This window comes from Doryrhamphus excisus, chromosome 16 (genome assembly GCF_030265055.1).
Source record: "Doryrhamphus excisus isolate RoL2022-K1 chromosome 16, RoL_Dexc_1.0, whole genome shotgun sequence".
NCBI lineage: Eukaryota > Metazoa > Chordata > Actinopteri > Syngnathiformes > Syngnathidae > Doryrhamphus > Doryrhamphus excisus.
Genome location: NC_080481.1, coordinates 15,570,394 through 15,587,758, shown reverse-complemented (window position 1 = coordinate 15,587,758; position 17,365 = coordinate 15,570,394). Strand labels below are relative to the sequence as shown.

General features: G+C 43.4%; 2 protein-coding genes across 2 annotated transcripts; both read right to left on the bottom strand.

The window, feature by feature from the left end:
* Positions 1-273: 273 nt before the first annotated feature.
* Positions 274-6,423, bottom strand: xkr7a (XK related 7a). The gene is made up of 3 exons (XM_058051379.1): positions 5,827-6,423; positions 3,301-3,500; positions 274-2,427 (listed from the first exon to the last, which is right to left on the bottom strand). Exons 1-3 carry the CDS (start codon positions 6,375-6,377, stop codon positions 1,478-1,480), a joined length of 1,701 nt encoding a protein of 566 aa, XP_057907362.1. The 5' UTR covers positions 6,378-6,423; the 3' UTR covers positions 274-1,477.
* Positions 6,424-8,364: 1,941 nt separating this feature from the next.
* rap1aa (RAP1A, member of RAS oncogene family a) lies at positions 8,365-15,343 on the bottom strand. The gene is made up of 7 exons (XM_058051388.1): positions 15,214-15,343; positions 12,727-12,814; positions 12,489-12,557; positions 10,938-10,994; positions 10,715-10,855; positions 9,134-9,277; positions 8,365-9,051 (listed from the first exon to the last, which is right to left on the bottom strand). The coding sequence occupies exons 2-7, from the start codon at positions 12,781-12,783 to the stop codon at positions 8,965-8,967; spliced, it is 555 nt and encodes a 184-aa protein (XP_057907371.1). The 5' UTR covers positions 12,784-12,814; positions 15,214-15,343; the 3' UTR covers positions 8,365-8,964.
* Positions 15,344-17,365: the final 2,022 nt, after the last annotated feature.

The window sequence follows — 17,365 nt, the reverse complement described above, 5'->3', positions numbered from 1 at the left end:
ATGTGAGTGTGAATGGTTGTTTGTCTATATGTGCCCTGTGATTTATTATTATATATATTATAATTATAACATTTTTGTCCCTGGTGGGGACACAAACATAACATTCCGATGCATTTCAGTGCACCCATGACCCTGAGGACAAGCAGAATAGAAAATGAATGCATGTTTACTTACTGTATCACCTACCAGAAATAGATACTATTAATGAAAACACAATATAATAAAATCTTTTGTCCAAGTCCAAAAAAGGTCAGCAACAACGTTGCACGTTAGGTAAACACATTGCGCTTTATTCAAGCAACAGTGACTTTATGACATTGTCTTCACTTCACTCCTTTTGCTTTTTGTCTCGCAACAATCTGGTGTGACCAGTTTTAAGGCTTTTTTGATTTTTGCGTTGCATTTGAGGTACAGTTCCTTCCGAGCTTATTTGACGTGACACTGCGTGGTTTGATACATGATGGCTTGGAGACAGTTAGCACCATAATCATCATTAGACGTTTTCCCTTATATAGTTGTTAAAAGGTGCTGAATAGAATGTTTATGATCTATGTTTGTGTCTGGACAGTGTTTACAACAAAACTGTCTTTTTTTTTTTTCCTCCTCTCAGTAACATTATCATAAATTTCAATGTAACTTTCTCTCACACATACAAATACACACATTTTCCACTTGTGACTAATCCATAGGAGAAAAAAAAAGAACCCTGATGAAAGATACATGCCGTTACCATCAATAAAGTCTCATGTCTGCAGCTAAAATTTTCTTTACATTACTCACGGAACAAAATATGGATACAGAACAGAGTACAGACGGCTATAGGTTCCTCCTCATTGTTTCATTTACAAATCTACCTTTTTGTCACATACAGTAGCTCTTGTTTAGTGGACATGTTCTTCTTTTTAAAGACTAAAATTGTCTACCTCATCCCAACGATGACATGGAAATCATCATCATCATCATCATCACAAACATACACTTTTTCTACAGTTTTTACATTCAGCTCTGATGTTGCTTTTACACTGTGCTCCACATTTGAAAGCTGTATTTTTTATTTTTATTTTGTTAGAGACTCCTTCAACATGAGTGAGCAGCATTGGGGAAAAAAAGGTGAAGATGACTATTTGTGCGGTATTTAAAAGTGCACCGAGTGTCTGCTTTAAAAGCACTCACCCACTCACCCACCCACCCGCTGTGATGCTTTAGTTGTAGCTGCCGTTTATTGTCAGACATGTTGAAGGCGTGTCCTTACTGAGGAGGAGTCACTGCCTCTGATTGAAGTTCTGACACTGTGCTTCTCTCGTCGACGTGCTTTTTTTTTTTTTTTTACCGTCATCCCTAACCTGAGAAATGATATCGAAACTACAGTTTAATATGCACCACCATTTGCAAAAAAACACTCCCATTATTTGTCTCCACTGCTTGGCAGTTCCGAGCAATCAATCAAGTCAAAACGGAGATTAGCTTCATTGTCGCGTCACACGGTGGTTTCGTACTCCATCACTTCTTTGGGTGTGCCCAGGCAACGGTACTGAATCCTCGGCGCAACCGGAGCGGCGCTTTCCAGCACCAGGATTGTTTTCCGTAGCCTGCGGTCGATGTAGTGAGCGTCCCAGGCAGGGTAACTCTTCCTGGGAAGGTCTATTCGGATGACGGGCCCCTCTGTCCTGGGTGTAGGGTGGGGCATCGGAGCCCTCGTCCCTCGGAGTGTTCGCACCAGGAACACATCTCCGTCCATCCCGGACCCCTGTTCTCTGTCTTTAGTTCTTTGCAGTGTCCTGGGGGGGCTGTTCACCAAGTCAGGGGGGAGGCTGGAAGTTGGCGACACCAGCGCCTCCGCAGCCACCTCCTTCTCCGACACGTAGCCCCAGCCCGAGACGGGGCCGTTAGGGTGCAAGAGACAGTAATAAACAAACATGAAGAAGGTGCCTAGAGCGTAGCTGCTGGCCACCACGCACACCATGACGACGGCGTAAAAGTCTGAGGTGCGAGGGCTGCGGTACAGATACCAGGTGGTGGTGAGGGCCACGTTCTCCACAAACACAGTCAGGCTGTAGGTGAGCATCCTGCAGCGAGTGCGGCCCTCCCTGACGCTGAACCAGCAGAAGACGTACACGATGCCCACCATCATGTTATAGATGATCTCCTCCCACTTGGACATGCAGAAATCAGTCTCGCCTTGAATGATCCAAAACGTCATGATGCACCAGTGGGCCACGATGAAGATGCCAAAGTAAAGCTGAAACACGGAGGCAAAGAGGGCGAAGGCCAGCGCTCGAGCCCCGATGGTGAAGAGATGCCACAGGATCTGAACGATGACCGCCTTGTAGGTCATGGGGAGCTTATCATCTCTGGAGTCCCTCAGGACTTTCTGATAGGAGGCAATCATCCAGGCCAGGGACATCAGCGAGGCGGAGGCTGAAAGTCCTACGGAAGAAAGAGCGAAGGAAGTAAGTCGGCATAAATTATGATGTGGAATGTATGGAGATTTAATAGGAAGTAGGAACTCAATACACTCAATACAATTTTTACTCATCTGTATACACCAGGGGTCACCAACGCTGTGCCCGCGGGCGCCCATGCGCCCACGAGGACCATTCATTCATTTTCTACCGCTTCTCCTCAAGAGGGTCGCGGGGATGCTGGAGCCTATCCCAGCTGTCTTGGGGCGAGAGAGGCGGGGTACACCCTGGACTGGTGGCCAGCCAATCACAGGGCACATATAGACAAACAACCATTCACACTCACATTCATACCTATGGACAATTTGGAGTCGCTAATTAACCTAGCATGTTTTTGGAATGTGGGAGGAAACCGGAGAACATGCAAACTCCACACAGAGATGCCCAAGGGTGGAATCGAACTCGGGTCTCCTAGCTGTGTGGCCTGCACGCTAACCACTTTTTCGCACCGTGCAGCCAACTTTGTTATTTCATTCATTCATTTTCTACCGCTTCTCCTCACGAGGGTCGCGGAGGTGCTGGAGCCTATCCCAGCTGTCTTGGGGCAAGAGAGGTGGGGTACACCCTGGACTGGTCGCCAGCCAATCACAGGGCACATATAGACAAACAACCATTCACACTCACATTCATACCTATGAACAATTTGGAGTCGCCAATTAACCTAGCATGTTTTTGGGATGTGGGAGGAAGTTGGAGTATCTGGAGAAAACCCACACTAGCACTAGCATAACAAATACAAACCGCAGACATTATTTTCATAGTCTTCATTATATTACAAAAAGCAGCCCCAAAACTACACTTGTAACCCCAACCCATTGCAGATGATGAAGACACTCACCCTGTAGAGGCAGCACCTGACCGGCGAGTATCATGATGGAGAGCTGCAACACCAGCTGGGGGGCGCTCTTCAGGAAGGACTCGAGCAAACGCAGGATACTGATGTCAGCGCTCTCAAACATCATGCGCCAGTAGTAGTGCCGCCGTTCCGGCTCCCTGTGCCAGCGGCTCTGCACACCCAAATACAGGGCTCGGACATACCTGAGATAGAAATGGTAAAAATTCACATGAAGTCATGTTAAATTACCCGCAAAAAATGCGACCGAGACCAGGGTTCAATTCCACCCTCGGCCATCTCTGCGTGGAGTTTGCATGTTCTCCCCGTGCATGCGTGGGTTTTCTCCGGGTACTCCGGTTTCCTCCCACATTCCAAAAACATGCTAGGTTAATTAGCGACTCCAAATTGTCCATAGGTATGAATGTGAGTGTGAATGGTTGTTTGTCTATATGTGCCCTGTGATTGGCTGGCCACCAGTCTAGGGTGTACCCCGCCTCTCGCCCGGAGACAGCTGGGATAGATTCCAGCACCCCCGCGAGAAAATGAATGAATGAATGAAAATGCGACTTATACTCCAGTGCGACTTATGTATGTTTTTTTTTTTTACCTAATTATGCATTTTCTGCTTATTTTTGACTTATACTCCAGTGCGACTTATGTATGTTTTTTTTAACCTAATTATGCATTTTTGGCTTATTTTTGACTTATACTCCAGTGCGACTTATGTATGTTTTTTTTACCTAACTATGCATTTTCTGCTTATTTTTGACTTATACTCCAGTGCGACTTATGTATGTTTTTTTAACCTAATTATGCATTTTTGGCTTATTTTTGACTTATACTCCAGTGCGACTTATGTATGGTTTTTTTTTTACCTATTTATGCATTTTTGGCTTATTTTTGACTCATACTCCAGTGCGACTTATGTATGTTTTTTTGACCTAATTATGCATTTTCTGCTTATTTTTGACTTATACTCCGGAGCGACTTATAGTCCATAAAATACGGTATTTCCTTTTGAATTGTGTGCACTAGTCAGTAGTTTTGACAAAACGCTGCTGCTAGCTCCTGTGGGATTTGGACCGACTGAAAGCAAACCAAGCAGCTGCGAGGTTTTAATTTTAGCTCCGACATCAAAAAGGGAACATGTAGACCTTTTCTGGGTTTCAGATCAACTAAGTCAGATGGCGGGAAAAACAGCAAGAAAACAAATAAATGCACTCAATCCAGATTGGAGATTGAACGTTAGGCAAACACACACAGCTCAGTGTAAATCCCTTGTTGACATAGAGCCCCACCTCCCCCCCACCGCCGCCGCTGCTGCTGCTTCTATGGTGACCTTCCATCGCTAACATCATGCGGGAGACACACATGCCTTATGCAAACATAATTCAGCACAAATGTGTTTTCTCTTCAGATATGGAGGTCACAAGCACATCATCATCATCACACCTCCTGTGTGGAATAAATGAAATATGGCCTCAGGGTCAAGCATCACGAGGGCCTGATGTCAACCAGGTCGGTGAACCATGAGGAAGTTTGTGTAACCTTCTGTTGTTCTACTTCCTGCTTACACCGATTGCGCCTCGGGATGAAATCTAGAAAAAGTCTGTGTCAAACACACACACACACACTTTCTACACATGTGATAAAATCCAACTGATCGAATCCCAAACGGTTCACCTGGCTGCAAGTTTATCAATGACAGATCATTCCGGAGTTACCAGCTAAGAGTGAAACAGGAAGTTAATCCTCTTAATGAGGACACACACTGGACGGCAGTAAACGGAACCCACGTTGCAGCTTTAATGGCATTACCGGTAATTCAGCTTTTTAATGTGCTGCTGGACACACACTCACACACACACACACACATCCCCTCGGAGGAAGTCGGGAATCAATACTAGTCGTCTACAAAGACGGCAAAAGAGAGAGAGAGAGAGAGACTCACATGTAATGATCAATTGATTTACATCTGATTTCATCATACCATACATCATCTGAAGAACATCCAGATGGTCCACAGGCTGTCTAAAATGTTAAGTCTCCTCCCAAGCGCGGCTCCCGTGAACGCCTCCTTTCAGCCTGGCAGCAACTCAAGCCTGTCAAAAGCGATCGGGACACCCGGCGCTTTGAGCACTTGCCTCCCCTTTATGACTGTGCTGCTGACCCACAGACCTAGTAGCGGTCTTGTGGGAGGAAAGTGGATTGTTGGAGTCCTCACTACGAGACGCTTAAAAATGGGTTCTTTTTTTGCACTCCCCCCCTCAATTGAAAACACAGCATGTTCTCCAAAACACACATTTAAAGCATCATTGTTGTGGATGAGTTGATGGAATTTCCTGGGTGATGATTGACCTAGAAGCTGGTCATGATGGTGATGGTGGGTGGAGTCTATTTGTGGCTTTCAAGGCCGGACACAAACGTCAAACAATACAAGACATGCTGGCATTTGTGATGCTCTCTGAAGGAATATTAAATATGATTTATGGTCCTTATATTATAAATATAAATAGATTGTGCAATTACCTCCACACTTGAGCAAGCTGAAAGATGTGAATGACGGCCTGGAAGAGCCACATGAAGACTCTACAGCAGCCCCGGGCTCCTCCTCCTCCTCCTCCGGTGGTCGGGCCGGGCAGTGCGACGGCCGCGGAGGTGCAGCGGCGGCCAGCGCCCCGCTCGTCGCCGTCCTTGCCAGCGAAGTCGCTCACCTCCGCTCCCGACGCCGCCACTACAGCGGCTGCAGCCGTGCCGCTCTCGGGGGTGTCGGAGAAATCGTAGGCGAACCATCGGAAGCTCAACACTTGCACCACTAAGGAGGGGATAACCACAAAGACCAGAGTCAGTGCGAAGCACCAGTACTCCCTCCGTAGGTAGTAGTCGGCGGCCAGCCACAGGTCTGAGGCCCCGTCCGAGAAGAAGACCAAAAGGGCGCAGAGGGTCCAGCAGCAGTCCGAGAGGGAATATCGATGGTCGGCGGGAGGGCGCTGCGGAGGCCGAGGGTCCGACCTGGAGGGACAGTCGGGTGGGATTTGGTTTCGAGGAGAGACGGCTGCACCGTCAGATTTCGCAGCCATGTTTGTCGGAGGGGAGAGTGAGTAGAGGAGATGGGAAAATGATGGAAGGGGGAGGGGGGTCGCGCAGTCTGTCGGTCGAGATGCGTGGAAGCGAGGGAGGAGGGAGGGAGGGCCGGGAAGGTAAGGAAGATGGGGAGTAACCGTCGCTGATCGATCGGCTTATACGGTGTGATGCTGCACATCATGGCCGCATTTCGTAGTCCTTACGTGGACGATTGGGTTTCTAAAGACTCGCTAAATCCTTCGCAGTACCTGACTAGCAGGAGTGGTCTAAAATAGTATTTTGGTGGCACACAAACTACACATTTAAATCTGACATTTGGGGGAGAAAAAATAAAGAAATCAGCTCCTGTATTGGTTATTTTTTAATATGAGAATAAAAAGTCATATGACAAGTTTTGTAGAAATTATGCTGTATTGTATTGGCACAAACTGTAACAACCGAATATAACAGTGATGACACTAAGACATTTACATTCGCAGTAATACTGCGTTTTGCTGTATCCGTTTACAACCATGACTCTCACGCAATATCAAAGGTCAAATTTATTTATATTGCTTTCCAACAGTTAACTACCCAAAGTGTTGTAAAGCAGCCAATAAAACACAGAAACTACAGAAACATACCCAATCTGCGAAACAATGGAGTGTAACATTGCATTTTGCAAACAAGGCTGGGTCTAAAATGGAACCTTGAGGCACACCACAACCAAGACTAGCCAACGTCTGTATTAAAGTGACCCATAGTGACAGAACATGACCTATGATAAATAGGACAGAAACCACCGGAGAACAGTTCCTTTAAGACAGGGGTCTCAAAAACCCGGCCCGCGGGCCAAATGTGGCCCGCAGGACACTAGTTTGAGGCCCCCGCCTTGATATGAAAGTTTAATGTTAGTGCAGCCCGCACAAGTTTGATATGGATGCTGTATGGTATCAAACGTAAAATTATTACGTTTGATTAATGTTCATGTTAAAGGTTAAATAACTTAATAGTTATCCTCCCTATCCGTGTGGAAGTGGTAAGTTTTTGGCTATTTAAGTTTAAAGGAAATAACTTGAAGGCTACCGTTTAGGTCGCTAGCTCTCTAGTTTGCGAGTTAGCATGCGTCTCAAGACCCTGCAGTTGCGCAATATGTTGTAAATAAAAAAAGTATAAATGTGACTATAGGTGTGTTTTGTCATGTCATGTAAAACTCACCGCTTCGAAGCTGTAAAGAAATCCATCCATGGATCCATTTTCTATACTGCTTATACCTCGGGTCCCGGGAGCATGCTGGAGCCTATCCCAGCCAGCTGACTTCAGGCAAGAGGCAGGGTACACCGTAGATTGGTTGCCAGTAACAAGAAATCCAGTTGCTGAGATTTTAAAAAGTAATTCAACACAAACCATTTGGTCTACCAAATCCAATAAGGCCCCTCAATAGTGTCACAAATGGATACGGATTAATTTTCTAATTATTTTTTTCTAATTAATAAAAAAAAAAAACACACAGAAAATAGTGAAAATGTACTAAAATTTAATCATTCATAAAAGCTGGAAAAATCATCTGACAGAAACAAGAGGCAATATTTGTGGTGGTTTAGTACACAAATCAGAGGACCCCCTCCCCACCCACCCACTCCCAACTGTCTATAAAATACTAATATCCTCAGTCTTATTATGCAAAAACAGAAGTTGAATATATTATGAGAAACAGGCTTGCGGGGTCTCTTAGGAAATGTTATACCAAAAGACGTCCATGTACTAAGTAGGGGGGAGTAACTTATGAAAAATGATCCGTTAGTTCTATAAATATAAAAAGTCATTTACCGTGTTTTCTGTAGCGATGCTGTCACACGCTGTAGGACGTCTAACTTTTAACAGAAGCATGACACTCTTTCTGTTGGGTGACATTTCCAACAGAAAGACACCACAGAGAAGCAGTAGAACCGCTAAACAGGCTGATAAAATGAAGATTGGTCAAGTTCATTGTTATTTAAAAAAAAAAAAAAAGTATTATGATAAAATGTGGGGACTCCTGCCATCTTGCAAGCAGTCTATCTTTTAGGATGTTGGCATTGTCCAATAAGGGGACAGTTACTCATTTAACATTTCTGCATAAAATAAATATATTAATGCATTAATCCTAGGGATTTATTCTGCTATTTGTGAGTCACACAGAAAAAAAACTATACAAATAAGATTAGATACCAATCAATGACACTTAAATGTATCCTATAGCATTTCTTCTTGAGGGGAGTTTTAGTACTTGATGTAGAGTCAATGTGATGATGGAGGTTGATTTATGCAACTCGGCGCCCAATAGAGTATATCAGTAATTAAAATATACTGTTGTTAACAAGGTATGCCGTCTCAGACCACCATACCTGCCCTTTTAAACTCAAGAAACCGAACTTATTAATGTCCAAGTACGGTTAAAACTAAAATATTAAGCTATAATACAATACAGTACTCAGTGGGCAGTGGAGCCCTGCACTTGGCTGTAATCAATGTTATTTCAACGCCCACTCACCTGGCCTAGTGCTAGTGTGTGTGGTGGGTGGGGTGTGTGTGTGGGGGGGGGGGGGTACGGGGTGTGGGTGTTTAGAGAAGCGTGCAACCCTTCTTCTTTTTTGGCTTCTTTTCCGTTGGAGTTTTTCTGTTGATTTGTCTCACCAGATCATAGAAAATCTACAAAGCAACACAAGCAAACATGAAATATGAATATGAACATTTAGTCAAATCGATGCTACAATGCAGCGTACAAACTTACTTCATTCACATTAATCTTTGATTTAGCCGACGTCTCCAAAAAGGCACAGTTGCTCCACTGACGGGCCAAGTTCTGACCCTGCTCCTTGCCGACCACGCGCTCGTCCTCGAGGTCGCACTTGTTCCCCACCAGGATCATGGGAACCTGGTCAAACCCAAAAAGGAATCATCCACAAGTGAGACACTGGCTGTACTCAACAAGGCACACACACCCCCAGTATAACAACCGCTATGAATTAGTAAAACAAACCCAGCATGCAGCACATCCTTTCAGTCTATCCAGAGATAAACCCCAGGCTCACACTGAATCCGCCGGAAGCATTCCACAAGATTTAAATCCCTGTTGTGGGCTCACACTATCTCTGTGTCGTGCAGCGGCACAATGACACTGGAGCACACACCCGACGCAGGAGTTCGCCGGTGCGTCTACCAGAGTAAGTATGAGTGGCATTTTGCGGCAAGCCGGACTGGATTTAGGCCCGAAGCCACAACGGATTCAGTGCGAGCCCGGGAAAAGACACAATGCGGCAGAAGGTACCCTCTTCCCTTGCGATGTCTTTACCTCTAAAGGTGTCAACTCCGAGGGGAGCCTTAGAAGTAGGGATCGACCGATACGTCGCCCGTCCGATATTTGCGTTTTTTTTTTCCTTGTATCGGTATCGGCCGATACGCGCGTGGGTTCGCCGATGTATTTTTCCACCGCATGATTTACAGTCAGGCGTAGTCGGGGTACCTCGCCCCCACTGTTGAATCACATCAAGGGCGCGTTTTCACAAGTAATAGAGTTAGCTTGCTTTTAACACTTTTTTACTAAGCCCATCACATTTCACTGGGTGATCGCTAGGCATAACAGTTTAAGTCACGGTGGGACAACAAGAAAGCCCAAAAACATCACATACCAACGCAACAGACGAATAAAAGCACTCTCACTAGGTGAGCAGAACAAGAATGAACAACTATGCAACTTTAAATGCGTGTCGTGTTGTGTGTGCGTTCTCTCCAAGCACGCACACACACAGAAGGAATTTGAGCAGCCGTGTCTGCTATCAGAGGTCTTTAACGTGCACAACACCAACTTTAATAATGAGAGAAATGTTTTATATATTGTACTAAATTGTGTCAGTGTGATGTGTTTGTGTGTGTGGAGGCGAGGGGGGGGGGTACGCGTCACACTGCGGAAGAGCAGTCATGACATCGATGCTAAATAAATTTAAACTACGACAGAAAGTGTTTTTGCACATGGTTGAATATTTATTCCTTTTAAAGTTAATATAATGGCGTTTAAATGTGTGTTTAAGAAAGCTGAATCCTACTGTGTTCAGTGTTTACATTTCAATAAATATTTGTTTAAACATGAGACCTGGAATATTTGTTATCATGGTCATTTTTTCATGTAAATTGAGGGATCAAAAGCAGTATCGGCCCAAGCAAAATCAGCCATCGGCTAAATCGGTATCGGCCCCAAAAAAAACATATCGGTCGATCCCTACTTAGAAGTATTGTGGGTTACATATATGATCATGTTTCTTTCATGTAAAAGTCAATAATAAGCATTCAGTGCAACTCGATGCATCACACTCACGTCCTCTGTGTCCTTCACTCGCAGGATCTGCTCTCGGAGGTCCTGCAGGTCATTAAACGTTGACTGTGCTGTGATGGAGTAGACCAGAGCAAAACCTTGGCCGTTCTTCATGTAGAGGTCCCTCATGGCTGTGAATTGCTCCTGTGGCGTAACGAAACCACTCATCAGACATCAGCGGACTATTCCGGGTTCACATCGTGAGCGTGTGTGTGACCGTACTTACCGTTCCGGCGGTGTCCAAGATCTCGAGCATGCATTGCTGCCCGTCAACTTCCACTTGCTGCCCGAGAAAAACAAACAATATTGTGCAAAAGTCTTAAGCCAACATGAGATTTGGAGGTTTATCAATTAGAAGGTCCCATGTAGGGATGCTCTGATTGATCGGCCACCGATCAGTATCGGCTGATTTCTGTGAAAACTTGACATGTTGCAATCCAAATATATGCACAAAATACTGCAGATATGTGACAAATATGTGACATGATAAACTGTAAACCTAGGGCTGTCCCCTGTGAGCAAAACATCAATTGCAGTAATGAGGCTGAAGGAAGTGATGATGTACAGAAATAATAATTAATTTACGTACGCTGTCTCAGCACACTCATCAACTCAGTATACAGTAAACCTCGGATATATCGGACTGGGATATATCGGAAATTCGCTCACAACGGACAGATAAAAAAAGAACCAATTTTTCTGTAATGCATTTCCAATAAAAATTCATTGCATATATCAGATTTTTTACAATGGAGTTCGCCTATTTCGGACAAAATCTATAGTCCCGTTCCAATGCATTTCCATTAAATTTCCCTCGCATATATCGGATGGCCGCATCGTGGCGCTCCGATTCGCCGAATCGTGACAGGCCGCTATACGACGTCATTTGCAGCGTTTGCAGCGTTGCCTGCGCGTCCAGGTACATTGGAAACATAGTCAAGGAAGTGCCTTTTTATAACGGATAAAATCCGATTTACGCATATACCGGATATAAATACGATATATGCGTAAAACGGACATTTTCCGGTATACGCATATAACGGATTTCGCTTATATCGGACAAAACCAGTGGGAACAATTGAATCCGATATATCCGAGGTTTACTGTACAACCTGCATTGACCGGCCACAACATTAGGTACACTTGCACAGGATCACAAGAGCGTGTATGGCTGACAGGACGGTGGTAAAACATGACTCCCTTCTCAATACGTTGCAGGATGCACCTTGCAATCTTAACTTGTTTCATAAAAACATGGTGCATGTTTTTCAAGACAGCGTGCACGATCGTCTGCTTGTTTCGGGCGGTTTGGCTGGTGATGTAAAGTTAGTTGGAAAACTGCTTGTAATACAGAACGCGGTGCTTTTGAGAAAAAAGATTACACATGATTATGTTTATTGCCATGTCTGCATCTCTTATACACACGTACACATAGACCTGAATAATAAACAATATATATACTGTAGCAACTTCTGATCAATCCAAACCAATTTCAGACTTAATGTACAGCTTTAAGCCCACACCCGTTTTTGACTACTCCACACCCATGTCCGGTTTATGCCCCGCCCACTGAGTACAGTTACGAATATAGACAGTTTAGATGGGTGAACAATTAATGTAAACACAACTCAATACAAAGAGCACAGAAAAAACGAGCATAATAAGTCCACTTTAAGTGAGAATAGTCATTTTGGCATAATCCTTCCATCTTTTTCTGTGTTTTTATTTACTGCCGACTGTGAAAAAGTCACTTAAACAAGAAATATTTTGACCGTACCTTTCTGTAGGAGTCTTCTATTGTGGGGTCGTACTTCTCCACAAAAATACCTTGCACAAACTGAACTGTCTGGAGAAGACAAAGGCAAACATCAGAATGCCATAGTAAAAAAAAATAATAATAATAAAAAAAAATAATTAAAAAAAAATGGAACTAGTCAGTTCTCTGTTATGCCTGAAAATTTATTTCTCTCTTCTTTCATGCACAAGAATACTTTTGAGAAAGAGTGACGTCTTACCAGTGCAGATTTTCCCACGCCTCCTGAACCCAGGACCACTAGCTTATACTCACGCATGGTGGGCAGCTTCAGTGGACACCGCAAGGGTCTGTGGGAAAAGGAAGGGTTAGGTTGAAGGTGTCGGGGTTCAGCTGCTGAGAACACACTTGGCACACACGCAAAACAAAGCTGTATTGTTCAAGTGACGATGACACTGTTTCATACTTTCATACATAAAATTGGGAGCTAAGTAAATTGCTTAGGCGTGTGCTTTTTAAAGCCGCGTTCACACTGTAACCTGATAATGATCTTGTTCTTTTCAGCTGCAGAACACATTTCTCCAAAAGCAATGACGGTACACAGCTCTGTCACAAAGCAGATGGTCTTGTCAGTGGACCATCTGCAACAATGAACATCACAGTTTACATAGCCGCTTCAAATCTAATTTTTTTAAAGCAAAAAATAAATAAATAAATAACTCCTTTCCACCCACTTCCATATGAGTCACATTGTCAATGGTCACAGGGCGTTGCCTCGACAGAAAATGTTGAATAGAAGCTGAAGGAAACTTAAGACTAGGTTATTAACACGAACAAAGCTTGGTTGAAATGCGGAACAGACAGCAAGGTAGCAGTAACTGGCAAGAGATCCTCAAAAGTGGAGCGCAGCACTAAGTAGGAGCCAAAAATAACTCATTGTCATTGCAATATAGTGGGGAGAGGTCATGGAGCCAAACCAGAAGCCCGTTTTGCAAAGCACAGTGAAAAAGTATTTTGAAAATACTGACATAATGTACATCATGTCTTAAAAGGCCACATACTGTAAACAAGAACACTGAAGAACATCACAGCATCCACTCTTTCTGGGAAGACTTTCTACAAGATGTTCTCATTTTGTCTATTTGGCCAGAAAAGATTTGTGAGTCTGAATCCCATACTGTGGAAAACCCAAGTAAATCACATGAATTCTGAACTTGCCATCATTCCAGGAGGATTAACAAAAAAGCACACCTGACAATGAGACTGACTCCGACAATGATGAGTGGGAACCCGACGTGTTTGATGGCGAAATTGCACAGCTGTTCAATTCTGATCCAGAAGAAGAGGACTTTGATGGATTTGTTGTACTGTATTGCTTCCTTTGACTCTTTTTTTTGTACACTGCATGTTTTAGCATGCACCTTATATTACAGTATGCCTTATGTACTGTATGTGTACAGTACATAAATAGACTCCCGTAATAAAGCCTGTGCCTTATAATTCGGTGCGGAAAGTACGTTTAATAATCGTGGCGGCCCGCCACTGCAAAATTGAAGGCGCCACAGCTTCAAAATAAACTTCTGCATATGCTAATAGGCGGCACGGCGGTCGAGTGGTTAGCGCGCAGACCTCACAGCTAGGAGACCAGGGTTCAATTCCACCCTCGGCCATCTCTGTGTGGAGTTTGCATGTTCTCCCCGTGCATGCGTGGGTTTTCTCCGGGTACTCCGGTTTCCTCCCACATTCCAAAAACATGCTAGCTTAATTGGTTACTCCAAATTGTCCATAGGTATGAATGTGAGTGTGAATGGTTGTTTGTCTATATGTGCCCTGTGATTGGCTGGCCACCAGTCCAAGGTGTACCCTGCCTCTCGCCCAAAGACAGCTGGGATAGGCTCCAGCACCCCCGCGACCCTCGTGAGGAAAAAGCGGTAGAAAATGAATGAATGAATATGCTATATAGATTATTATTTCCACAAATATTGACCAAAATTTGTTTGAAAAACGATTATTATTAACGCCTAAAGGGTTAATAATGAAAAGTGTTTATTGCCCCCCCCATAACACTCCACTGTTGATATCTGATCAATATCCGTATTGGTTGATATTCAAGGCCGGTAACATGTAATTATATCAAGGAACAAAAAAATATATAATCACATATTTGTGGTATTCATTTGTGATGCAAATGTCAAAGACAGATGATGTACTAACATCTCTTTTGAATGTATTGTGTACTGTACTGTGTCATTCGGACCTTTGTCAACATGGAGACAAACAATACAAAAAACCTCACTGTCGGACTCGAGCGACATTTGCAATTCTAACTTGTGACGTAATGATGCACCACCAGAAAACCCACAGAGAAAGAGAAGCGCACACGCAAATCCACAAAAGGACCATTGTAATGACTCGACTTGAGTATACATGCAAACAGAAAACACATCAGAGGGTGCACGCGTCACCACAACACCCCGACCATTACACAAGAGAAGTAAAGCAAAAGTAGGCATTGTATTTAAAATGCAATCCCACATTAAAAACAAACATGTTTGCATATTAGCTCACATAATCAGATAAGCCAGGCCTTGCAAACATCCATGCATGTATTGTTGATAGCGTTGCATATTCATCAATGCCTCCAATGTGCAAACAGCAATCTCACCCCACTGACAAAAGAGTGCTGTTTGCACAAAATCAGCGTGGCAAAAACAACGCGCATACACACGGTGTGAACAAATTAACCTACTGTGTAGACACCAGCTGCAGATGCCAACTCCCTCTACATCTGGGGTGGGGGTGCGTGGGGGGGGGGTGTCAGGAAATCCTTGAGTGTGCTGTCAGTGGGCAGGTGCTGAGGGTACTTGAGATGAGCAGACCCTGTATATTAAAAAAAAATAAGGTGAGAGAAGAAATGTGTTATTTAGGCGCAGCAGTCTGCCTTTTCACTCAAGTAATACATCTGTTGCTGATTTGGTACAACTTCAAAGCAAAGATAATGACCTACTTTTGAAAGTCAGTCTACCAGCTGTTACATAATATTGTTTGCTGAGTCTAAATAGTTTCTAACATAGTGAGATGTTTTTTTTTTTTACAAACAAATCCACACAAACCATCTGTCTGGCCCGATGGGAGTACAGCAAATCGCCCACGGTTTATCAGCCTGGCATTGTAACATTTTTCAGCTTTCCAAAAGTGTCTTATGAGTAGTTAAACTCTAAGTAAAGTTACTTTTTAAAACAAAAAAAGTACGACAAAGTATTGTAATGACACGATAACGTTTCCTATTCACGCCAATTTACAGCGAAGCTGTTTTCGAAAAGGAAGGGTGTGGCTATTAGTTTTAAACTTACCCACCACATAAAATCACCATTAAAACTCGACAGTAAAAACGAAAGTAAAACAAATAAACATCAACTCATACATTTAGTGTGGGTGTAAGGTACATATTTTGATTGTTGTTAAAGCACAAGCCTTATGCTAGCAATTTAAGAGGATACCATCTAGACAGGATGTTAGTGCGGAGAGCAGGAAACACTGTGTTGACTAAAATTGATTCATAAAAAAAAACAAACTCGCCGCAAAGTTTAATATTAAATTTACATTACTTTACACTAATTTTCACTTTAAAGTGAGCATTCAGGCGATGTGGTCACTCACTAATCAACAGTTTAGCAACGCCGGGAGCATTAACTTAGCTCTACAGTTAGCAACGTGTTGAACTCCTTTATTAGCGATTAGAAAACTTTATTTACAAACATAATTATTGGTGAAAGGAATAATAATGTATGTTTATAATACAGGGACTAACAACACGGACTGACTTGAACAGCGAACGCACCGACAACTAGTTAATCATTAGCTTTAAGTTAGCACCCCCTTCTAGCTTGTATGCTAATACACTTCACCCACAATAATGGCTTCACTACAAGCTCTCCGGAGTTATTTGGGATTTCGGAGTGGACTCGTAAATATTTGGTAAAAATTAATAGCGTGTCAGACTGTATAGACTGTATCTAGCAAAGCCAAAATTGTACACCGATGCCCCGCAAAGCACTCACCGTGTTCCGCTGTGGTTGCCTGAAATCACACTGTGAATGTAACTAGAAGGGGGCCATTCATTGGCTCAGGCTTAGCCAATCACCTTCATCCAGGTTCGGGCAACTATTTAAACCTCTCACGGTCACGTTACATTACTCGGATATCTGTGCATGTATAGGGGATCTTTTGGTGACTTTATCTGGCTCTCAGATATTTTTTTTATTATTTTTTTTCTTTGTTTAACTGCTCTTTGTTGATATTAAAAAATAAAATCTTTGTTAAAAATAACTTTTTGTATGCATTTTCTACCAGTCGTCCATTAAACACATTACAGGTGGCCATAGCAAATGCCAGCTATCCTTCTGTTATTTTCCAGGTCAGACACCAAAACTTGATTATTACTGGATAATGCATTAGCCTTCCTATTTCCTGACTGTGTGACCAATATGCTAACCACTCAGCCACAGTGCTTGTTAATGCAGGCTAAAAAAAAAAAAAAGTTATCAGATACTGCCCACTATTGGTTGAGTGTGCAATGCTGCAACATGTGTGTCTGTATGAGCAATGTTGTTATTGTTTTGAACCCTACTCTATACAGTAATGTGTGACATGTGAAAATTTTGGTGTGGGACTAGGGGGACCCCCAAGTTATCCAACGCACCCCTTGGGAGTCCCCAGGGATCAGTCTCGGGCCCATCCTGTTTGCTCTGTACCTGATCACACTTAGAACAACATTTAGAACGCATGGCATCTGCTATCACTTTTATTACCTCCTTAATAACACAGGCACCTATGTAGACTTGGACCCCCTCTGGGATCATGCACATCCTAAAGCCACCAGCCTTGGCGTCATAATTGAC